The 25,325-nt window shown below is 43.2% G+C and overlaps 1 protein-coding gene across 2 annotated transcripts in view; it reads right to left on the bottom strand.

The window, feature by feature from the left end:
- JARID2 (jumonji and AT-rich interaction domain containing 2) overlaps positions 1-24,670 on the bottom strand; it is a 238,125-nt gene extending 213,455 nt beyond the window's left edge. For both annotated transcript variants that reach the window (XM_063097697.1, XM_063097698.1), the window contains exon 1: positions 24,122-24,670. In XM_063097697.1, coding sequence (XP_062953767.1) covers positions 24,122-24,166 — 45 coding nt within the window. In that variant the 5' untranslated portion in view covers positions 24,167-24,670. The remainder of the gene's footprint in view (positions 1-24,121) is intronic.
- Positions 24,671-25,325: the final 655 nt, after the last annotated feature.

Raw genomic sequence — 25,325 nt, 5'->3', positions numbered from 1 at the left:
TTACGCTTTTCTGTGAAAATAAAATAGGATCTCATCATTCTCTAAGATTAAAATGCACCTGTTTCTTCATACACCTCTAAAGAAACAGACAAAAACATGAAGGATATCCCCCAAAATTCTCACACATTGCAAAGAAACAATATTTCTTAATGCCCCCCAAAATATATTGTTTAAAGATAGCAAAGGAAAAAGATAGACAGAAAGGTTTTTAAAGAAAAACACAAGAAACAGTATGTTCTTCAGTGATCATCCACGCAAGAATGACTGGTCTTTAGGGACTCAAAGCCAGTGCCCAACTAAATTACGTTGTTTCTAAAAATCATGCTTCAAGACAAAGTAGCCTGAAAAACAATTTTTTAAAAAACACAATCATTAGGGGCCGAGCCCGTGGCGCACTCGGTAGAGTGCTGCGCTGGGAGCGCGGCGACGCTCCCGCCGCGGGTTCGGATCCTATATAGGAAGGGCCAGTGCACTCGCTGGCTGAGTGCCGGTCACGAAAAAGACAAAAAAAAAAAAAAAAAAAACACAATCATTAGTTGAAAATCATTTCCTCCCCTTTATAAATATGAGCTTGTCAAGGAGGAAACTACAGAGGGGACAACTGTAGAACAGAAGATTATATAAAAGCGCACATCCCATTTATAAATCTTTAATCACTGGGCTACTCAATTCAGTGTCTGTTTATACAGAAAACCCACTATGTGTATCCAACAGTTAGCAAATAAAACTCAATTTTTTTAAAAAAATAAGGGTTGGGGAGATCAGGACATGCAGTACTCTTAATATGAGTTGGCGTGATGTTTCCAGACATGAGGAATCCCCACCCACCCACACGGGGAAACTTTGCAAGTAAAAAATGAAGACCTACAAAATCTAGTAAATGCCATATTCTGAACTGCCCAACTTCCTTCTGTGTAGATGAACACTTACTAGGCCCTTCGTTTTGTATGCTGGTAACGAAACATAAATATAACCTCTTAACCTAATATCATGTCTTTTACCTCCAGAGAGAAAAACCTTTAAGATTGCTGCTTTTAATACTCGAGTGAATGATTTTTAAATAACTATGGTGGGTGGTGGAGACTGGGTTTATAAATCCAGTAACAGTGTGGCAATAATAAATAAAATAATACAAATAAAATGTACAGCCAGGGCCACTCAAAATTGAGAACACAGGCACTATACTTTTGACGCGCATTTTACAGATAAGGAAACTGAGATACAGAGAGAGATTAAGTCAATTAGGAGATCAAGTGACAGAGGCAAAACTGAAACCCGGGGCTCTGGCTGTATAACCCTGAGGGGGAACTGCCAGGAGACGAAGAAAAGCCAAGACTTCAAAGTGAACCATGACCTGGATTCGTATCTCAACTCGGAGCGGGAGGAGGGTGCCCAATGCTGGCCCTTTTTCCCCGCCAACTTGTTTCCACAACTTCAATTTGGGGGAAATGGCTAAGGTACAGATTTGTGGTAAGACATGATATAGGTAAAATACTGTTTGTAAAGCATTTAGGTGGGTATGCATTCAATCAATGGTAGCTATTATCCAATAGAGAAAACATTTTTTAAAAAAACATATATTAGCTTTCAAGGTGAGTTCTGGATAGAAACCAGCAAACAGTAAGAGCTCTACAGAGAAATTCTTAAAACTGCTCTGTATTTACCAAATGAGACATGACAGAGTTTTGGGAAATGCATAACACCATGCAGACAATGCATTATAGCTGGTCGTCCTTCCAGACTAAAAACTGAAGTATGGTCCTGAGAAAGGAGAACACAGGGAATTGGGCCAAAAGAGGCTTTTTCAAGCTTAGGCTTTTCAATCCCATTACTGTTTTTAAACATCTTTCAATTGTGGGAGAATTACTGCAGGTTCAGAAAGCAAGACTTTTTTTGATAGAACAGATCTTACTGGGAAGGTCATTTTTTGGTTGCACAGACCTTACTGGGACAACCCTCCACCCCTATGACTAAAAAGCTGGTCTGGTTGTGACAGAGACGTGAGGAAAAAAAGAGAGCTACTGCACCACATTACCCACAGGAATAAAGTCAGTCCTCAACCCTTGCTATACAAAGTGTGGGCCTATCAGCACGGGTTTCCAGAGAGCTCAACAAAAATGCAGAATCTCAGGCCCTACCTCGGACCTGCTGAATGATAAGCTGTGTGATTCGGACACCCTGGGTCCAAACCCTCCTAAGCCTTCCTTAGTCTCAATCCTGGATGGCCCCACATGTCCTCCCTGCACCACGATAGAAGAATCTATAACTGGACAAAGAATACAAAGTAGATAATAAGTATATGTGGAAATAAAACTCAGTAAAATGAAAGAGAAGTCAGGCAAAAAATGTCTAGGAAGACAAAAATCATTGCATTCCGGAGGGGAACTCTACATTCCAATCACACACTGTGACTACGAAGCTAAGGAAAATTCAACTGCAGAAGGTAGAGTAACTTGCCCGCGGTCCCACAGTTTTTTCAAGGCAGAGCAAACACCTAAAACCAGAAGCCAGCACCTCTATAACACAATCACTGTCAAGTCCAAAGGTAAAAAGTTTCAAGTTCCAGCCTGGCAGGCCTCCCAACCATTACGCTTCTTAAAGTATCAATTCTATACCTATAAAATGAGAAAAGCTACCTAACAAATAGGCTCAAATATACCGGAAGACCCAAGAGTGATGCTGAGCAAATCATTCCCTCGCTTACAAGTGCTGGCATCTATAGTCATACTAAGGAATGAGCTATATTCTCTCTGTATTCATCCTTGTGTTAATATTCCTTACATAAAATAAAAAACCACCTATGTCCATATAATTACTTCGGAAGGAAATGAAAAGGTTAGAGTGAAGTTAACCAATTTCCTAGCAAAACTCAACTCAAGACCATGTCACCAAATATTAATTTAACTGTCTTCAGTATGGGAGTTCACTTCTAAGTATCCTTCCTGTTCTAGTCAACCCAGGGTCTGACTAGACCACTAAAATTCGTTTCTGGACATTGACTGAGCTCTGCTCTGGTCTATACAGCCAGTTAAAGCACTTTAGACATACATAAATATCATAAATAACAGAGGGTGCTTTTCCACATTGTAAATGTAGTTTGTGAGGGCCGGGCCCGTGGCTCACTTGGGAGAGTGTGGTGCTGATAACACCAAGGCCACGGGTCCGGATCCCTATATAGGGATGGCCGATTCGCTCACTTGGGAGAGGGTGGTGCTTACAAAACCAAGTCAAGGGTTAAGATCCCCTTACCGGTCATCTTTTAATAAATAAATAAATAAATAAATTTAAGTTTGTGAACATTTGTAAAATCATCTAGATCAAGAAACTGGCTTATCACCCAAAATGCTGAGGGGCACCTCCAAATACTAAGACATTAAAAATCCAATGTATCAAGTCAGAAACTTCACTTTTTTTTTTTAAAAGAATTTTACTGCTCAGTGGTTTGGTCTAGGGACTGAGGGTAGAGTATGAGGTGTGGGGCATTCAGATTAGGAGAGGGCTGGAAGGAGACAGAAAGCTATTTAAGGGTTTTCCTCGTCCAACAAGAAAGGAGAAACCACTTAACAACCGGCAAACATTTTGAGGCCACCAAAGACATAATGGCTCAGCACATCTTTTGATAAATTCTAGTACATTCCCCAAGCATACACCAGACAAGGAGGCCTTTAAATTTCCTAACGAGGAACAGCCGCTGGCATTTCCCACCTTGCCTGCTATTGGCACACGCACACGCCTGACTTTAAGAGGTTTAACAAAAGAGTTATAGCCCCCAACTTCCTTGACTTTAATTAAACTTGGCTTCCACTTCTGAAAAATCCTCAAGTTTTTATTTTGTTTTGTAGTCTCACTAATGCTTTTAAATGAGAGATGCTGTGAAAAGGAAAAGCAAATTCCTTGCAGCTGCGTGTGAGCATTCTGCCAACTGAAGCACAGGAAGACACTCTCCCATGTTAAAAATTTCCAACTGGGAGATTTACAAAACAGCGGGGGAGAATGGATGGAGCAGAGGGAGATGTGTGCATGTGAAAGAGCAGCAAAAAGCTCCTTTTTTTGTGTTCAAGTCCCAGGGGACTTTGGAGGCCTGTCATGCTTCAGCAATTGCTATCCCCCTCTCATTTTACCCCCTTTCTAAAGCCACCATCCTTTCCATACAGCTTTCAGATATAAGTACACATTCTGCAGAACCACTTCTTAGCTGTTCCTTTATTTCACCCTCATCTCCCCAGGCCTCCCCAACAGTCATTCTGCCACAACTGGATAATGGAAAGAAGCTTAACCGGGAGGTAGCAACCATTTTCCTCTGACTAAATGAAGTCCTGGAGTTAAGCTGCCCTCCTAAGCAGGAAATGACAATCATTTTGGCAAATGAACTTTTTATTTTCTACTAGCAGCAGCAAGATAACCACTGTCGACAACAGTGAAAGTTCAAAGATGAGCTTTTCAGTTGTGTTTTTAAAGCTCTTAGGAAAATCTAGCTCTACCCTTACAAGAGGCTAATTCAGATCAAAGATGCCATCTGAGAGAGTCTGGAGGTTCTGTTTTAAATTTCTATATGAAGTAATGGATTTGGTTTTTCCAGAAAAGGAATAAACAGGTGGTTACCACCCTTCACCTCAACAGCTTCCAGTAAGCAGACAGGCACATTAGAGGCAAGTGTCCCATTATCGTCCACCATCCATCCCTCTCCTGGGGTGGAGAAGAGTCCAGACTTTGCATCTGCCCTTCTATAACTGATCCCTCTATGAACACAGGGGTTCAGACTTCGAACTGCTGACCCAGTAGCATTCTGGGAGGATGTCGATGTACATTCCATGGAACCAACTCTCCTCTTACTGAACCGTCAGGTGGATGCAGGTCAGCTCAGTGCCCAAAATAACACCACCACCTCCTCAGGAATGGAGGTAAAATATATACCCCTCTGGGGATCAGCATGCACATAGCCCAAGAATCTCCTCTCACATATCTAGATGAAGGTACAATGAGATTGGGAAGCAATCTACAAGGTCCTCAGGAAAGCAACCATGGTGAAATCTCCTTCGTGCGTCACCCCAGACTTCTGAAGGCAGAAAAGCCCAAGAAATGCCCTTCATAAGGAGTTTCAACACCATGGCTTGAAACAATCAACCAGAAAATTCACTAGAACCGGCATACTCCATTCCCAGAGTATTCAGAGTCTGTCTACATTTAACTATAATTTGAAACCTGATTCTAAGAACAACTTTGTATCTAGACTATTTCACAACTGAGCCTTCCAGGGAGTACAAGCTCCCTCCCTCAGCACCTACTGCTGTTTACAGCCGGCTGGCTAGGATTCAGGCTCCTTTCCCGGTGGCTGCTGGCATGCACACGCCTTCTGCTTCCCCTCAAGCAGATCTTTGAGCTCTGTCGACATGGGAAAAGGAAAAAGCTCTCCGTCATACATCGGATACTGGTGAGTTGCTCTCCTAGGATTTTTTATTTTTTTGCTGGGAGGGAGAGAGTGCGGTCAGGAGAGGAAGAGAATGACACTCCAGGAAGCCCAGGGTCTCTGTGGACTCTGTTTCATGTTCAGAGTGTTGAACTGACAATCTCTCCCCAGACCCAAAGAGGACAACTTAACTAGTTGCCATCCAGCAAGTTGAAATATGTCAGTTTAATCAAAATCCTCGATCAGAGCAGCTATAAGAAAGCAATACTGATGTACTCAAAGGGAATGCCTACTAGTATAGGGGGCAGTTTTGCTCTACTCAGGGAGGCCTGTGCATCCCATTCTACCATGGAGAATACTGAGAATTTAAGAGGAGGCCTAGGGATCTTCCTGGGGACTCAGCTAGTAAGTGGCACGGGGACAATCAGTGATCAGCTGATGCCGATTGCTATCAGAGCAATGCGTTTTCTAGGCGGCAGGCCACAGCGGCGGTCTCCGGGGTTCGTGAGAAGACACTGAGGTGAACACACACCCAGACATAAATTCAGGTATGTAATTCACAAAACTGTTTCTCACCTCACACAAAATTTATTCTTTTTTTTTCTCACCCCCAATTTTTAAAGCATTGGGAGTACTGAACTTTCAAAACTACCACAAGAAAATGTTTTGCCTCAAAATGACTCAAAAAATCAGAAGGGGCTTCGATAAAAGTTTACCAAAGCCTAAAATATACTATAAACACCCTAGCCAGGAGAAACATGTTGAGTAACATAAATGCAACCAAGCACTGCTGAGGCACAGAACAATGACCAAGAAACTGCTGTTTCCTTATAAGGCCTGCAAATTAGTCCTTCCCCCAGGGGGAGAGGATGTACAATTCACTGTTTGTTATTTTCCTTTTCAATACTACTGTTCCAGGGTACATGAGTGTGTGTGTGTGTGTGTGTGTGAGAGAGAGAGAGAGAGAGAGAGAGACAGGTGAGAGGGTGGTAAGAACTAAAAATCCAGAGTTAATATACTCATATACTTCATCAAGGACCATCCTAAAGAGCTCTCCCCAAACTCTGCTTAAACAGCACGAACACCATGTGGGATTCATCGGACCCATCTGTCCTCTGGGCTCCAGACACTTCCTAGGGTAAGATGTGAAGACGTAAAGGAATCAAGGACAGCATTTGTGACAGTTATTTGAGACAAAGCTGATTGATAATGATCTTTAATTTGGAGACCCTGAGCCTCATGCCATCCTTTTTATAACTATGAGAGAGCACTTTGGGACCTTTCCAGCTGGGAGAAAGGGAGCACAATTATTCATCCGTATTAGCTGAGACCTAACAAGCTCCATTTAAAACCTGTACAGACTGGCTACCTCCTGTGACCTCCAACTTCCGTGAGGCAGGACTTCTGGGAAGACCCCTGAGCTGAGAAGGGAACTAAAATAAATCAGGTTAAAATCAAAGCGCGCGGGGGGGGGGGGGGGGGACACCTGGATAATTCCACATTATCCGATGAAAGACCATGAATGTTGGTCCCAAACTCCTGCCTACCCAGCCCAAAAGGAACTGGACATGCCACCCATGGCTGCACAAGGTCCCTGGGGAAGGGGCTCACCTTACATCGTCAAAACAGCATCTACACAGGGCCCTACAGCATACTCCTTGATTGGCTGGAAAGTGACCTATCCACTGAGGCTTTCTGCAGCCAAGAAGTAGCCCTAAATTCTGTATCTATGGGGAAAGTGACAGCAATTCCCGAAGTACTATCTCCTCACAAAACTGGTCTCACAGGGCCAAATCTGGAATGTTACTGCACAGATATTTGAGGCCCCAGCTGACCGTCCTACACTTACTTCTAGCTGGGAGGATGATTAAGGTTTTCAACTGAATTACAATTATGGAACTCTACATGACTGACTTTAAAAAAAAAAAAAAAAAAAAAGGAAGCAAATCTAAGTTTGGGATGAAGAACTAAAGGGACAAGAATTCAACACCCCAGCTTCACCCGAACAGAGTCAAGTCCCACTGCACAGACTGGAGCCGTAACTGTTAAAAGACAAGGGCTGGGCTGGATCCGGCCAACATTACAAGGACAACCAACTGGTCCCGTTCCTTAGTCTTGTGCTTTTAAAGGGCGGACGATGTGCCAACTATTTTAAAGCTCCAACACACTAATTCTGTAAACAATAATGGCTACAGCCTGCACACTGCGCACTGGAATGGATTCCTCAACTTGGCCTCATCGCTTATGCAGCTGATGAAACAAACACTGACAGCTTTTTTGCATTTGTAAAGGCCCCACAGCAGCTGTGGTGATCCCACCATAGAGCAATGAATTAAGCCTGAAACCCAGCTGGGTCTGAACAGAAGCCTTTTTTGCACAATACAGCAAGACTATCATTGTTAACCTAGGCATTATTGGGAAATATTCTGCATTACATTATAGGGCAGTTCTAACTCAATTCTTAAAATTAGCTCTAATAAGCAATTTTAGTAGGAGGGATGTGGCGTTTGCTTTTGAAATGGCACAAGTATGTGTATAGGTTATAGGTACACCACACAAAAGCAGCCCAGCAGAACACAGATTTCCAGTTAAACAAGGCAAAGTTTAAAATATTAACTCTTTCTTAGATATTCTTGCACACATTCTCTCTCACTCACATACTCACACCTACCTTCTAAATTGAGGTGGGTATCTAACCTAGTAAATTCTTGGTTATTTGGCCACTGCAGAGGCAATATTGAATATAGCTGTCAGGGTTCCCTATTATGTAAGCCAAATTAATGACCTGAGTACAGGAGTCAATTTGGAACAGAGAGCCATACCAGAAAAACTGAAGTGTGAAAAGCATGATTAACACCATAAGTAACAAATTTTTTTGACAATGAACTTAAGCATTATATCATAAATAAGATTCCAAATAGTGACAGACACGTTGGTGTTTGGCTTCCTACCACCATGAAGCTTGAGGAAAGGCAAGGACATCCACGCCAAGATAAGCACTCCTAAAGAATATGAACATGTGACCCCCACTTCACAAAACGCTTTCCAACACTGCTGGGTCACGGGGACATCTGCAACCCCCACCTCTCTACTTCTCTCCTATTGCTTTACACTTCCTCTGAGCGCTTAAAATGCGCAGAAATTGCCTGACTTGAGACCAATCTCATCTCAATAATTTCACACCAAATCAGGAAAAATAAATCTGGTCAAATCAGAAATATCAAAAGAGGGGCTTGGCTGGTTAGTTCACTTGGGAGAACATGGTGCTAGTAACACCTAGATCACAGGTTTGGATCTCTTTACTGGCCAGCTGCCAAAAAAACAAAAAAGAAAAAGAAAATCTTTAAAGAAATATCACAGGAAAATATGGCACCAGCCCTCTTCCTTAAAAGAATTCCCATCTCTAAAAGGACTTCCTTATGAAGAGAACTTTTTTTTTTTTTTTTTGGTGGCATTTTTGGTTTAGTCACCCTAGAAGGAACAAAAAAATCAGGGAGAATTTCTAGGTAAGTCATTCTGTTCCCCATAGTTCTTTGCCAAAGAATGTTAACATAGAAAACTACAAGAAAGTCAAAACCGAAGGCAAAACAGGAAAATAAGTCCCTCCTCCAAGAGAGGAAACCACACATAGGAACCAGACCCTGGGAACCTAGGGTTTTCACTCTATACCTCCCAAAACTCTATGTGGTAAATACTGTGGAAAGATTTGGCTTGAAGAGTCACAACTACACCTGGACACCCACAGAAAGCAAACCATCCCATGATGGAATTCAGTCCCATCACTAAGCAAGCAGAGCACATGGTTTGAGATAAGCATGTGTGAACAGCACTTACAGTTTATAAAGGGGTAGAGAAAATAAGATCACTCTTGACCACCCATGATAAAGAGTGACAGTCAGACAGTGAGGAAAATGAGCCCCCCCTCCCCCAACAAAAGGCAGGCAAGAGCCCCAGAAGGGGAGGGCCCTGTGTAGCACTCTGCTGAACAGAACACTCCAAGTTTAGAGGGAGAAGCTGAATCAGCTTAACGAGAGTAAATAAATTTAGTAATGATGTCTATATGCGTGCTTTTCTAACGAGGTATTTCAAGAGAAATACAAACATTTATCACCGCAAAAACCTGCACACAAATGTTCACAGCAGCATGACTCACAATAGCCAAAAGGTGGAAACAACCCAAATGCCCATCAGATGATGAATGGCTACACAAAATGTGGTATATCCAATAATGGAATGTTATTCAGCCATAAAAAGGAATGAAGCCATAAAAGGAAATTTATCCATGCAACAGCATGGATAAATGTTAACTGAAAGAAGCCAAGTCACAAAAGGCCACATATTGATGATTCCACTTATGTTAAACACCCAGAAGAAACAAATCCACAGAGACAAAGTTAATGATTGCCAGAAACTAGGGGAGCCAGGGTGAAATGGTAAGTGACTTCCAGTAGGTATGGATTTTTTCTTTTTGGGTGATGAAAATATTCTAAAACGGATCGTGGTGATGGTTGCACAACTCTGTGAATATACTAAAAACCAATGAATTGTTCAAAAAAAAAAAAAAAAAAAAACACTGGCATCCAAAATTACATAGAGAAAGGCTGAGATGCCTAAAAGGCCTTTCATCTTGAATTGAACTACAATTAAAACGCCAAAAGAAAACAGAACTGCCAAAGAACTGGAATAAGATGAACATAAAGTTGGGGGGTGGGGGTGGAGAAGGAGACATGGTGGACTAATGGGCACAAAACTATGCTATCTATACCCTAAGTGAATCACTGTGCAACGTACAAGTAAATGATAAAATAGTTTGAGTTAAAAAAAAAAAAAAAAAGATGGAACATGAGAGTTTAAAAAAAAAGGCTAACACTTTGCTAAAGATACTGCAGCAAAGGACAGCCACATATACCAAAATAATGAAAAGTGTTTTTAGTGTAACTTCAACCTCCCAACAAAAAAAACCTGCGAATTTGGGCTGATACAAGTCCCTTAAATTCGTTTAAAAACCACTCCTGAATTCATAAATTGAGTAGGAAGCAGTTAGAAGGAGAGGACTCCAAAAGTAAATTAGGTATTACTTATCAGCCTTAGAAATCTTTTAACCATCAGAAGGAGAATTATTTGCTGTTGATGGCAGAAAAAAAAAGCAACCAGGACCCACATTCCTTGAAATAGAAAACACTATCAAAAGCCTTCGTCAAACATACATAATGCCTGTCTAGAGAAACAAGCTGTATGCCTGGGCAAGGTGACATCTTCTGTTCTTTATTAGGATGACCTCCATGTACAAAGGGAGTAAAAGGACTCCTCTTACAATAGGTACCATTAAGGTCTTCATTTGTATTAAACAACTGTAAGCAAACAATGTTTGGCTGTAAAAGCTTTGCAAGTCAAAGATAATGGCCTGCCTTGGTAAACTGACTTCTTTATAATCATCATTATTCATACTCCCAAAAGGTTTTGCCTAACGCTCCAATAAATTCTGGAAAGAAAAATCATGACAACTTCAGCAAGTCTCACCGAAGAAGGAAAGGAGAAAAACGCTACTTGAGTAGAAAATGTGTTTCATCCTGGGGTATGTCAGTGTTGGAATGGCATCACTTAATTAGAGCAGGGAGGAGGATCAGACAGAAGAGGAAACAACACTTTTTAGCTTCAGATGTTACCAAGCTGGGCCATCCTCCCCACCTCCCAAAGCATTCTAGTTAACCAAGGCCAAAAGAAAAACCATTTTAACAGCTTCATTAGAGGTTTTGATTTATCACAAGTACAGTAGAGTGTGCAGTATTATGCTCCTTATCTCATCTAGACAAGAACTCAGTATAACATGAAGCTTTGCAAGATCTTGTTTGTAGCAGGAGCTTCTGCAGAACTAACTGATGGTGTTTATGTTGAGCTGGGGGGGAGGGGGGAGTGGAGCAGAATGAAACAAGTATTCCCTGACCTCTTCCACTATGGGACTTGGCCCATGACTTAGACATGCCCAGAGCCCAGACAATCAGGCAAGCCAAGCATGTTCTTTATTTAAAGGAGGTTTCCTTTCACTCTGTCAGCCACCTTTCAGATTCCAGCTAAGTTTAAACCACAATGGTCTGGAATCCTAACAGTAGTTTTTCAGGATACAGAATGAATATCTGAAAACATTTTTAAAGACACAGAACACTGAATCACGCAGGATCACTCACCAATTGCTCCCCACAAAGTAACTCAAGTTCAGAAGTTCATTACTAAATCCAGACTCTCCCTGGACCCCTGTACTGTGGAAAAAAGTGATAAACTGCATTGACATTCAAATAAAAATCTGATCTCTGCCACTAAGGATGTAATCACCACTGGGGATCACTTTCATATATCTTTAAAATTCTTCCAGATTAAAAGTTCTGTCAGCGTGTCAGTACCAATACTACTTAGCAAAATTCGCCTGTAATTAAAGTAAAAGTCAAGTTTTCAAAGCTAAAACAAAACAACCAAAAAAAACTGCTTATCCCAAAAACTGCTGAGCTGAGAAAGACAACTGCTCTCTGTCCATATTTTAATTTGGTTGTCACTTTTACATTTAGAAAGTGAACTTTAGACAGATCAAAGCTAAAATTATTTGCTCCTGGGATGACAACTCATTGCAGCCTTAAGTCCTTTTCAGAATGATGTGTGATATATACAAAAAACAACTACCAGTCCCAGTGAAAAAGCTAAAGAGTGGGTGGAACCAAATGTTAAAACTACACAAAAATAATTAGGCTCATTAATAAGATCACTGTGCTTCCCCATCCTTCACCCCCCCCTCCAATCCCTTTACTAAAGGCACAAGAATCTACCAAATATTTCACGACCTTCGAATTATTAAGAAACCAAGTTGGGGTTAGCCCATTAGGTCAGCTGGTCAGAGCACAGTCTGGTAACAGCAAGGTCAAGAGTCAGGATCCCCATACAGGCCGGCATACACACAAAACACACCAAAATCTACCATTCGTTTGCATCTTTCAAAGGCCAAGGCCTCTGCCACTCAGAATTATCAGTTTGAAAAGGAGTCATGTGGCTGGTGTGGAGGACCAAGATCCCTGATGTCACAGCTCTGGCAAAGCAAGACAACACAACCCAAGCCCTTCGAGGCAGATGAAAACCATGTGCTACCAACTTAACTGGGACTCCAGACCACAACTCCTTATTAAACGCCTTCCATTCACGTTGGCTCTTTCATCCTCCAACATCAAGACATTATTTCAAGCTGAAAATAGAACAAATGGAGCATTAATACTCTGGGTAGCAGAAGAATGGAAAAGAGGGGCAATTTGGGTAACACCAATAAGCATTAAGTTCCACCTCATCACTAAAGAGACATCTTGACTGGAGAATGAAAAAGAAAGGCCAAGAAGTTCATCCAAAAGCACACTCTTAAACAGAAAAAGTAATGCTGACATCACCTCAACCTCACAAACCAGAGGGGGAAGAAGAGATAAAATGCATCAATCATAAGTGTCTGGGTATAAAGAGATTTTCACACTGCACTTTCCCATAAGTTAGCGGAAAAAAGCATGCTCTGGTGAGAAGGAAAATGCTGAGAACTCATATAATTTTAATTTTTATCCTCTTCCTCAGAGAACTGGGATATGCTGTGAACAGCAAAGATGATCTGGAAACACTGTTTTCCCTTCAACCTTGCACTTGGAGAATTACAGCCACACAGACCTGTAGGACTGTTTATAAATCACTTCACACATTAACATGTGATTCTGCTTCCCCCCAGATTACCTTGAGAGATAATAAAGGTATAATTCTCCCTATTTCATAGATGAAGGAATTGAGACTTAAGTAATTTACCCAAGATCACTCGGTACTCTTTTCCCAAAGTGTTTTGCTTAGGACAAGGAAAGTATCATATTTTCAAACACCTAACATGGTGCCAGAACATGATAAGCAACCAAAAAATAATCAACTGAATTTAATTGAACAGTCTTCCAAGCCACAGCCCAAAGGGACCTTTGTAACCATACAAAGCCCACCTCACAAACAAGGCTGAAATCACGTGAAAATAATGTGATTCTGGGTCACCTTTGGATCACTTAAGCATCTCCATGTCCTCACAAAAAAGCAATTCATAAATATAAAAAATATAATTGTGTACAGTTGCACAAGCTGTACTCTATGTACCCTTTCCTTCACTACTACAGCCATTCTAATACCACATTGTGTTCCTGGAGCAATTTTGTTTTACAAAGTGCTTTCACGTATCTTATCTTATCTAGTTCTAAATACCCTGAGAGAGGACAAGGAAAGAAAATAGAAACTTAAATAAAACTCAACTGACATCTTTACTACTCATTACAAATACTTGTATTGGTTTTTAAAACCCAACATACAAACCAACCCACTGGCCTAACACACACCACCTATGGGACTGTAAATTAGTATAACCTCTCTCCAAGTAATGTGGTAGGAGGGATAAAACTTAAACACAGGCACTTTTGAGTCAGTAATTCCACACTGAGGAATTTGGAGTTAAGTACAAAAAGACACACACAAAGCATGCTGAACACATCATTTTATACAACAGTCCTAAAAGTGAAAAAACCATCCAAAAGGGAGAATCAAGTAAACTGTGGTACCTATCAACTGAGTGCCTTGCAGCCATTAAAAAATCACTGTATCCTGGGGCTGGCCAGTTAGTTCAGTTGGTTAGAGCACAGCCTTCCTTGTAACATCAAGGTCAAGGATTCAGATCCCAGGACTGGCCAGCAGCCAAAACAATAAATTTTTAAAACCATCGTATTTTGATAATTGAGATAAGATGTAAATACAAAAAGCAGGCAAAAGAATAGCACTTATAGAGTATGAGTCCATACATGTAAACTATATATTTCTACAAGTGCAGGAATGTCCAGTATGCAATTTCAATGTTTGTTTGTTTGTTGCTGGCTGGAGACCCCTTGACCTTGGTCAACACCACGCTCTGACCCTCTAACAAGTGAGCAAACCAAACCAAACCAGCCAATCCTCATTGATTTTTAATCTTTGAGTCCTTGTCTGATTTCAATGATTTCTTATACAGCAAAAAAGCCATTTTCATAAGGGGAAAATGCTATTGCCCTAATTAGGTACAGGAAGACATGTGTATTTTATTTTTCCACAACAATGACTTAATTACTGAAGTTACACCATGGATAACTGAGAATGCAGCTGAAAGGAGGAAGCATCTTGTCCAAAGGCAGTAACAGAGAGGGCCTTCTACTGTATTGGGGCTGGATTTCATGCCCCAGCTGTGTCTCTAACAAAATGTGTGACCTCAGACAGGTCACCTAACCATACTAGACACCTCAGGGATTCTCTGCTATAAAAAGAAAAAAAAAAGTCTAAAATTCTGATTAGTTAAGTCCATCTTTTTCCACCTCCCACGACTAGGTAGGTATTTGAAATACTCCACCAAAAGCTTTAACTCAAATATTTCTTGACTGTACACTACATACTATATACATGAATACTGACCCGTGATGACATAAAGGTAGGGGTGGGAATGATTACATCACCTTCCAATCCTTAAAGCCCAGTTCTATACGCCAAAGTGGATCTGTTGCTTGCCATTCACTAGGTTTATTAAGAATCAAAGTGCAGGATTCATTTGATTCATTATTTCTGAGTCAGCAAGGAAGGCCGCCGAAAGGCCTGATGTCTCCTGGTTGGTGATTTCCAACTGTGTAATAATACCTTGAGCATTTCTGCAGCAGTATGCAGTTTACAAAGTGCTTTCACATCAAAAATCACCCTGGCTCTCCCAGCAACAAGCCTGTGAGGGATATGGAACAAGTTTTTCAAATGAGGAAGTAGCTCAGTGAGGTTGTGTGGCTTACCTTGGGTCATACAGCCAGTTTCACACAGGGCTAAACTTGAACTCAATTTATGTTCCCAACCTTGTCCATTACCGCAGAAGTACCCCATATATTCAAAACAAGCCTGTCCAAACCTTAGGCATTTCATTACTGAAGCCCATGTATTAGCAGTAATAAGGCATATACACAAAGCACAAAACTCTGCTCAGAATAAGCATTTGTTCAGCCCCTTCTGCAAACCTATGAAAGGAATAAATTCAACAAACACATGCTCACTCCTAATCCCTTCTCATTTCCTCCTGGCACCTGTTTCTGCCCCCACAGGCACCAAACACTTTAACAGCTGGCAGAAAAGAGAACCAAGAGATAACACATTCAACCATTATAGACCAAGCCCTCACCAAAATGATGGTTAGGAAATAATGGAGGAAGAACCACCCAGATTCTAAACAAAAGAAATAAAATGGGTGCCAAAGGTCTCCCACATTCTCCTGGATAATTCAGTCACCAGCAATACCTGGGCTGCTGACCCAGTAAACCAGAAGGTCTCCTAATGGACGACAGACGTGATCACAACCCACACCTCTCACTCCACCTCCCCTCCCCCCCAAAAATGTAGCTAGAAAGAATTCCTGGTTGTACACGACATAATGTGTATAAGGGAAGAGACTTATTGTGAAGATGGAGGGGCAAAATTGTGGCTGTGTATTTTGTTAACCTTCTAGGATTCACGGTAACTAAACACTGCTGTTGACAATATTTCAATGCTCACTGGCCTCTTCATGGGTGGTGAAGCTTGACAGACTTACAAAATTAGAACTTAAAATCCAATTTAGGGCTTTAAGGAAGCACCAGCTCTCAAGAACAGCTCTCAAGAACTTCTACCAGTAGGGTTCCTCTTTCTCTAACACCCACTTACGTCCTATGAATATGTGAATAATTACATATAACGTCCCCATTACTCGCGCTGCCTTATTAACACATCTGGACAGCCTTTGTTTAATGGACGGCCCAGTTCCTGGTGAGTACCAAGGGCAAATGATTTCCCCCAGTGGCCCACGGTCCCCTAAGCGGCAAAGTCAGGGCCAACAATACAAGGGCAAGAAAATGTATTGAAGCCGATTTGTCACAGCCCTGGGAAATCAAACTAGCTCTCAGAAGCCTGGAGAGTATCTGCAGCCCACGCTGGACCTCAGGTACACCCAAGAGTGTGGCGGGGGCACTTGTCAAAATACAGAGCAAAAACCAGCCTGTCTCCAAAGGGGTCCTGGGATCTCAGCTCTTCTTCCAGTGATGACTCGGGAGACAGCCAGCTGGGGATAAGGGGGTAGCTCCACCAACTGGTGCTTAAAAAAACAACAAACACAAACATTAACTTGAGACAGACTCGCTCTTGTTCTTGGAGGCTGACAGAACTGCCTTCACCTCCCCAACTTTCTCAATCAAACAGCCTCTCCAAAGGCTGCCAAGGGCCCCTTTTATCACCTTTTCTCCCCTTTTCGGGGCTATACTGATCATTCATTTTACCTCTACTTCATCTAAACTAAAGGGTGGGTAGGGGATAGGGCCTTTAACCATCCAGCCAGTGCGGGAAAGCAAAGTAGTTCATTCCAAAATATATCTTTTTTTTTTTTTTTTTAAAGATGACCGGTAAGGAGATCTTAACCCTTGACTTGTTGTTGTCAGCACCACGCTCACCCAGTGAGCGAACCGGCCATCCCTATATGGGATCCGAACCCGTGGCCTTGGTGTTATCAGCACCGTACTCTCCCCAGTGAGCCATGGGCCAGCCCCCAAAATATATCTCTTTAACATATTTCAAGACGACTATTTCAGAGACACTGGAAAAACAAGATTTGCTAGAAGGCTGTTTTTGTAGAAGAAATTTTGCATCTGTAGAGAAAAAAACAGCCAGGCGTCCTCTGAGGCTGCTAGTTTACCTGAGACATTTTCAGCTGCATAACAAGACAGTCCCTACTCCTTCTTAACGTTTGCCTGCCTTCCTTTCACCTAAGAGGACACTCAGAGAAACTTGGTCCCAGGCCACTGTTCTTGGGCCTGTACCTCTGCCACCTACCCCCTCCCTTATGAAGACTGGTATGTAAGCTTCTGTACACCACTGGGTTATTGGGAAACTACTCTCTTGCGATTCCCTCATGCACTGTCCCACTCTAGCACATTAAAATAAAATTTGTTATGTCTTTTCTTCGTGTTAGTTGAATCGTTATTTGGTTTTTTTTGTGTGGGGGTTTTTGTGTTTTTTTGGTGGCTGGCTGGTACGGGGATCTGAACCCTTTAATTGAATCTTGACAGTTGCTTTTCCCGTAAACCTTAAGCAGTGAAGAGGAAGTTCTTCTTGGCCACTTTACTAGTCTCTGTTCTGTAAAATGGACTCAAAACCCCCTCTTCTCCTGGGAACTCACTACAGAAACAGTAAATGTGGGTGCTTATTTCAGAATTGACTGGGTCTTCTCTTCACAATGCTTTCAAGAGGGGTAGGTGTTGTGTGGCCACACAGAAGTGACAATCCAAGCTCTTCTGGCACATTTCTTCATATGGCAAACAGTCTTAGGAGTGGTAGTCACCATCCTCACAACAACAGTGAAATCTACAGCAAGACAAACCGTGGCAGAAGTGGAAAGAAACCCAGAGACCCAAAACTCACCGTCTAGCTCTGGCTGCTCCCTCAGGAGCAACCTAGACACTGGGACAATATCTGCATCTGTAAAACATGGTCCTTTCCTATCCCAGACATCCTGACTCTAACAGGGCATGTAAAATAAATGCCACCTGCAAGAAGAGATATGAACAGAAAGTCCTGGAAACAGGCAGGATTACTACACCAAGAGCAGAATGATGGGTCACTTCCTACAAGGTCAGCTCCACTTTTTTTTTTTAAAAAAGCTCTGCTTTTAGTGATTTTATTCTGAACCAGAACTGAATGAAAAAATTCCTTATTAAAAAGTCTGAGGCTGCTGGAAGACTACAGAATTGACTGAAGTCCTGAGGTCAAGAGTTCAGATCTATGTACCAGCCGGCTGCCGCCCCACCAAAAAAAACCCTAAAAGGATAACAAGGGAAAAAATCCCACTCACTCAAACTGTCTACAAAAGTAGACAGGTATAGTTTTAGAAAACCAAAGTCATCAGAGTTCCCATCTCCTGTAATGAAATACGCCTGCAATGGCAAGGCAAGTCTGGAAAAGGCTTTATGGACAAAAGGAACCAGAAAAATGAAGACTGGAGCCTGGAAAAGCAATTGAGGCTTGTGTTAGGGAGTCACAGGAATAAAGAGTACAATTATCTGGGGATGGAAAGAAGCAAAAGATAACTAATGTCAAACTAAGAAACTCTAATTCAATTTCTCTCATTTTTATTAACAGGTAGGCTTAAGGATTTGAAATGGAACAGACCTGCAGCAATACCTCATCAGACAACATAATTAAAGTTGCCGGATTACAAGACACAAGCTTCTGAACTCCATGATTTAGGTGTAAAATCACTAATCTTTCTGCCCCCTGCCATCCAGTGAATGGCACGATTATTTTTAACTCTAAAAGTAATACAAATCACTGCAGTAGAACTATTCTAAACTGATCCACATTTTACCTATGCTACGTGGTATGAATTAGACAGGGAGTCTAGTTAGTATTCAGGTATTAAGGCTAAATACAGTCTGAAGTACTCTCAACAGAAGCGATAGGGACCAGAAGTTGGTAAGTTAATGGAAACAAGTTTGTTAGGCCAAAAAACATTTAAGAAAAAGAAACAAAACATATTCCTTAACATTTTAACTTAAACATACAAATGTTTCAAATTTTAGTTGCAAATTTTTTCATACTAGACCATGATCTTAAGTATGAGTCTTCTTTGAGAGTTACTGTTCCACGTTATGCTATTTATTTGTTGGTGAGGGAGTCTGATGAGCATAACCAGTCTGGTACTTAAAAAGGAATCACCTGCAAAGCACTATGTGTGAAGAATTCTTGCAGATTTTCCCCAAAATCTTTTAAGTATCTGGCCCACACCTAATTTAACAGCCTTATTTTTTTTTTAGTAATTGACTTTTATCAAATCTTCCCAAAATACTGAATTTAAAGTTTTCATAGAAACCAACACTTCACACTCCTTTCAAGGTTTACATAATATTTAACTGTAATTACAATAAGCCCAACTGGAATAACCAGATTTGGGAACAAACAACCGACACTTGGCAAGCCTCCTGGGTGGGAGCCAAAGGGGACAGAGGCACACCCCACAGCTGCCCACTGGCCAAGAGCTTTGTGCTGGCACATCAGCCAGCATGTTCTGCAGCCAACAGGACAAGAAGGTTGGGTAGGTAGATGGTGGTTAGGAACATTGTTACTTTAATCCTGGGGGAGACCTACCAGTAACAATAGGAGGGTGAGATCGCAGCCAGAATTAGGATAAAAACGTCAGGAGTCCTCACACCACCAGGAGTGGGCAAACCACTAGATTAAAAATACTCCAGTTTAGCCTTTACCAAGTGTTTTAAAGTACTAGGCTCAATATGACTTTCCCATGTCTTCTCTGAAAGGAAAAAAAGAAGAAAACAGTTCCATTTTGAATGTTACAGACATCAATTATACACTCCAAAAGATTTTCTTGTTCTGCAGGAGAAAGTTTTAAATAACCTTTGGATCAGCCTATATATTAAGATTAACAATGAATTTATTTCCAAAGCACTTGGAAATGAGTCAGTAGACCTCATTCAGCCCAGCCAAAGGGACTGCTTTAACCTACCATGAGAAAAAACAACCATTATACTCTCTAAGCACCAAACAATTCTAGTTGGCTATTTGAGCCAGTGACTATGGGAACAAGTCAGATATTTGCCTAAGTAAGGTAATAATAACACGGGCAATAATAGCCCAAATGGGATATTTTTGGACGTAGTTAATTTTTCCTCTTGAATTTTAGTGACACACTTTTGGATAGTTGCGAAATTGCCTGTGCCCTACACTTTTGTGAGAAAAGAGCAAGGTTTTCCACTATTAGAAACAAGTAGAAAGAAGGCCACGTGAATAGCCCAGGAAGAAAAAAAACATAGCAATTAAATAATTTGCGTAACTCTTTCCTTCCCAGAACTTTAATAATATGACAGGACAATTTGTGTAAAACAGGGGGAAAAGAATAGGAAAAAGAAAGCTCATAAATACGACCACCATATTTTGATGTAGTTCTTTGTACTCTTTTCTCTTGACAATTTTATGTAACTGTGATTATGGTAAATCCTGTTTTTGAATCTTATAACACAACTTTTTCCAGTTTTTTAATCATATAGCACTTTTAAATCAGAAAATTAGAAACTTAAAACTTACAGTGGAGTGATACAAATTCTGCTTGAGCTCTCCTAGAAATCAAACTGGTAATTTGTTTTCATGCTAACTGCATGAATCAGCTCTTCATGTGGCAGAAATTTTATTTTTTATTTCCAACTCACACCTGCTGTAAAGCAAAGATCAAAATGGTTGTGAAGCCTGAATATATCTGTTATTCTCCCTAGGAATAACCAACCAGTGAGTAATAGACATGGCAGAAAATATCCATAGAGCAAAACATGCAACCGTTTTTATTGTCCGAGTGGATTGGGGCTTTAAAAGGCAAATATTTTCAGTTATTTAACGTATTATAGTGGGAGCTGTGCCCAACACAATTAAGACAGGATTACACTGCAATTTATGAGTTTCTCAAGGATGTCATTTAATATGAAATACAACAATCATTTCTCCCAAAGCCTACCATCTACAATCACACCCCCAAACTCTGCTTTGCTTAGGCAATAAACTAAATGGCAATTCGACAAGCATCTGAAGCTTCTGAGACCAATTGTAGGAATGCCTTCCACCAGCTCAAGCAATAATGCCACTTATACATAAAGAAGCATGCTGTTTTACACCTTTTCATGCACATGATCTTCTCAGTGACTTAGCGAAGTGGCAAAAGCAGGTATTACTTTTTCCATTTTACAGAATAGGAAACAAACTCAGAATGCGAGCCTGTTATGTTCAGAACTAAGCCCAGAACACCTTAAGACTTAGAAGTCCTGTTGCTCTTCTACGTAGATGGATCAGTGACAAGTCTTCCCACTGTCCGGCTCCCCCAAAATACACTCAGTAGGCATACAGCTGGTACAGCAAGCCAGAACCCCCCACCATGTTACCCCGCAGGGCTTCCAGAAATAGCAACAGTTGCTTGCTGTGCAGCATCACCCTGAAAGGCATCCCCCACGTCCTGCAAAAACACCCCCAGCGCGACAAAGTGACAAGGCGGCCAAATCCACACCACTAACCGTCCTCCACCAAAGCAAGGCTTTTCCTGAATGCAGTTTCCTCCCCTTTCATTAGCGTTGGTGAGGGAACAGCAGTAATACCACTGCATTAGTACTGGAGACAGCAGTAGTACCACAGTAGTAATGCAAGCACCATCAGGAGACCTGGAACGGAGTCTGCAGAACATTCCTGCAGAAAGGAGGCGCCTCCACCCAGCCGCCCACCCCCTAAGCGGCATCAGACCGAGGTCCAGGGGGACCACGGGCTCTCCAAAGCTCACCTGGCGGGAAGCGCGGCGCTTCGACGAGGAAGGCTGAGGCCCATCGCATCCTCCCCCTCCTCTTCCTCCTCCCACGCGGCAGCCGGGCTCCGCCGCAGCCCCCGCCCCCGCTCCGCTTCCTCCTCCCCCCGCAGCCCCACCGCGCCTGAAACCTCCCGCCCGACTTTTGACGTCACGGAGGAGGGGAAGGTTCCACCCGGGCCCATCCCTTTGTGACGTCACAATGACAACAGAGCGCGGCCAGGCGCGTTCGGGAACCGGGAGCCGCGGGGGGCGGAGGGCGGGGGCGCCGGCGCGCCTCGGGGAAGGACCGGGGGGCGGGGAGGGGGCGCGCTGACGTCTCGCCGGCTTAACCTGTTGCTCTCGAGACTGCGTTGGAGCCGGCGGGCAGGGCCGCGGGGACCCGGCGGGCCGGCGCCGCCATGCTCGGCCGTGCGCGCGGTGGGGGGGCGCCCGCGGCAGCCGGGTGCTGCACGCCCCCTCCCCGGCACGCCCCCGCGCCCGCTCGGCTCTCCCTTCCCCCAGGCCCAGCCGGCCTCGCCGCCCTCGCGCCCCACCCGCCTGCGAGCCGGCCCGGGGCGCCCGGCGACCGCCTCACGCGGCCGCCCGCCCGGAGCACGGAGTCTGCCCCCTACAGGCCGCGCGCACGCGCGCCCGGCCCCGGCCCAGCCCGCCGCGACCCCCGCGCGCCCGCCCCTCCGCAGCCGGCTCGAGCACGTCGGGAACACGGGCTCCGCTCCCGGAGCGTTCACTAGTGCTCTGCCTCCCGCGGCTGCCGCCAGCCAACCGGCTTACGGCCAAACGCCCGGACTCGACATGATCCGCTGACCACCAGCAACAAAAAAATCCACCCCACGCTGCTCTCCAACTTAACGAGGTCCGGGATAGGGAGGGGGAGCGGTGCTTGTCCAAGTTCTAGCCCATTTGCTTTGTGGCTGCATCCGAAACGGACGTTCCCGGGGAAGGCGTCCACGCTCCTGGGCAAGGTTGCCTCCATGCAGTTTCTACAGCCCGAGTTTAAACTAGTCCTTTGCATTCTACCCAGTCCTCTGCAATGCGGATGTATTTTAATTCTTAGGTTCTTTATGGAACAGCCTTCTAAGTTGGGCTTGATTATTTAACCTTGCATTTCTTTCATAGTTGAAGTTTACGTGTCTAAATTAGGATCAGCCCTCTAGAAGACGCATTCAGCTTTTCCATTAAATATATTTTTTACAAAACCAGTGCCCCGAAGGTCATCTTCCACTACATACACCACACTGGTCCAAGGGGGAAAATATTAACACTAATTTATCTACTCGAGTTAAATAAAACTTTCTCCTAATGTTGCATTATTCCTAATACATGTTCATGTGGCCTTTTTTAAAAAACTGAGCTCTTTGATTTAAGGCATTCAGCTAATCACGGATCACTCGATGCATATTTGGTTAATCCCTCGGTCCCCCTCTTTCCTCCCTCCCCTCAAACTTAAAAAAAAAAAAGCCACCACACAAAACAAAAACACTCCCCATGCCAATCAAAATGTAGCTGTACTATCCACAAAACAAATTTAACTATTCCAAACCATTTAAATCTCTGAATAATCACCCAATCTCAGAAGCCCAGTTAACAGGGAGAAACTATTTGTAGTCACATACGCATTTTACAGACATACTTAAAAACATTTCCCATATAGTGTACGTCTTGCCCCCAAAAAACTGTAAACCATAAATTTTTTAAACAAAACCAGCCTCATTATTAAAGTCAATCCCAACAAATGCATTCGCTGTAACATGATTCCCAAGTGGTTTATGTTGCAAACCAGATAAGCCAAAACGACTACATACATTAAATTTGATGTGCCAGTGCCAGGAGAACATCGCCATAATCGGACCCTTGATTGCAACTTAAAGGGCTTCCAACACGCACGCGTTTCACGATTTTCTAAATAACGTTAATAATAACAACACAGGCTCATTTGCATGCAAAGTGCAATTTGGGGCCAAATCCGCCCGAGAATGCAGTTTAGTTACATTACCGCAGCACCCCCGCCCCCCCCCCCCAAGCTCCACCAAAATCCCTTGCCTTTCATCTAAAACTAGATTATGGTTGTGTCATTCGAGGTCAATTTATTCACTTGTGGTATCTCTACACCAATCTGTTTTTTCAACCAAACTAGGCAGACACGACTTTGCCTGAAAAGCCCTCTTTCAGAAAAGAAAGAAACAGCCTTATCGGACGCTGTGTTTAAACCCTTCAGCTGCAGAATTATCTATAAACTTGACATTCACAGCCATAGCTTAAAACTGCAAGTCAAAGGATGTGTTGTTAGGGGCACTTACGTATTTCTTCTGAATGATATTCCTCTTAGGTCTTTCCTTGCTCATTCTGAGATCCAAATGCTGAATGCAAAAGGGGACAATTGCTTCATGAATTTAAAGCCGTCAGAAATTTGCAAAAAAATATCCTGATGGTTTTTATTGTTGGTGGTGGTTGATCTTGTAATCCGACTTTTCTTCCTCTTTCCCCAAAGCCAGATTCGCCTTGAAATAAATCCGAAATTGGGAAGGAAAAAAAAAAGAGCCAAAGACGAACGAAGCAAACAACAAAAAAAAATTCACTTTAGTAAAACACTCATAATGGAAAATTTCCCCCGAAACACATACACATACAACACACACAAAAAAAAACCGACGCCCTTCGCTCCCCCCCTTTTTCCTCCAAAAACTACATCAGCGAAACGTGAAGGTCCTTAGTGTCTGATCTGTAGTTACATCTTGGAAAAGAAAAGGGAAAGATAAATAAAAAATGTTGGAAGTCACGTTTGTGCTGCAGCAGCAGTGCGAGCAGAAGAGTCAACTCCGGCGGCGGCGGCGGCGGCGGCGGCGGCGGCAGCACCACAGCTAGGGCTCGCCGAGTCTCTTTTTTCCAAGCCCCCGAACCAATGAGAGAGAGGCTATCCAGCCCAACTTTAAATGGACTCTGCTTTTATACAAGTTAGGGCTCCTCGGGTAATTCCCCGCCGGACGCCAGCCGAAAACTCCCACAGCTGAGCCACCTGGCACCCGCCTACTCCGGCGCCAACCGCCCCTGGCCCAGTCCTGAAGACCCCGATAGCCCCGTCGACTAGACCCCCAAGAGGCTTCGATGCTCCCTTCCCAAGCAACCCCTCCGGCATCGCTCCCACGCCGAGCCCAGAAGTGGAATTGAGAGAGGTTCCCTAGCTCAATGCATGGTACGCTCGGTCGCTCCACCTCACCCCCTTTTCCCCTGCTTGCCGCTCACCCCGTTGCCGCCACACGCTAGCCCCTGCCACTGCCCTCGCGTCTACCTGCAGCCGGGCTGCTGGGTACAAGTGCCCCAGGACGCCCGGCCCCGGGGAGAGCCGCCTATTCCCGGGGCACCTTAGAATGGTCCCCTTGATCTTCTGGAAGTTGTAGTCCCCCGACTACAAAATGGCTATGGCCACGGGAGCTGGGAACTACAACTCCCAGTGTGCTCCGCAACGCCTGTCACAATTCCCCTCCCTCCTCCTCGCCCCCTCCC

Source organism: Cynocephalus volans, chromosome 5 (genome assembly GCF_027409185.1).
Source record: "Cynocephalus volans isolate mCynVol1 chromosome 5, mCynVol1.pri, whole genome shotgun sequence".
Classification (NCBI taxonomy): Eukaryota; Metazoa; Chordata; class Mammalia; order Dermoptera; family Cynocephalidae; genus Cynocephalus; species Cynocephalus volans.
The sequence above is the reverse complement of the archived record's forward strand: the minus strand, read 5'-3'. Positions and strand labels throughout refer to the sequence as shown.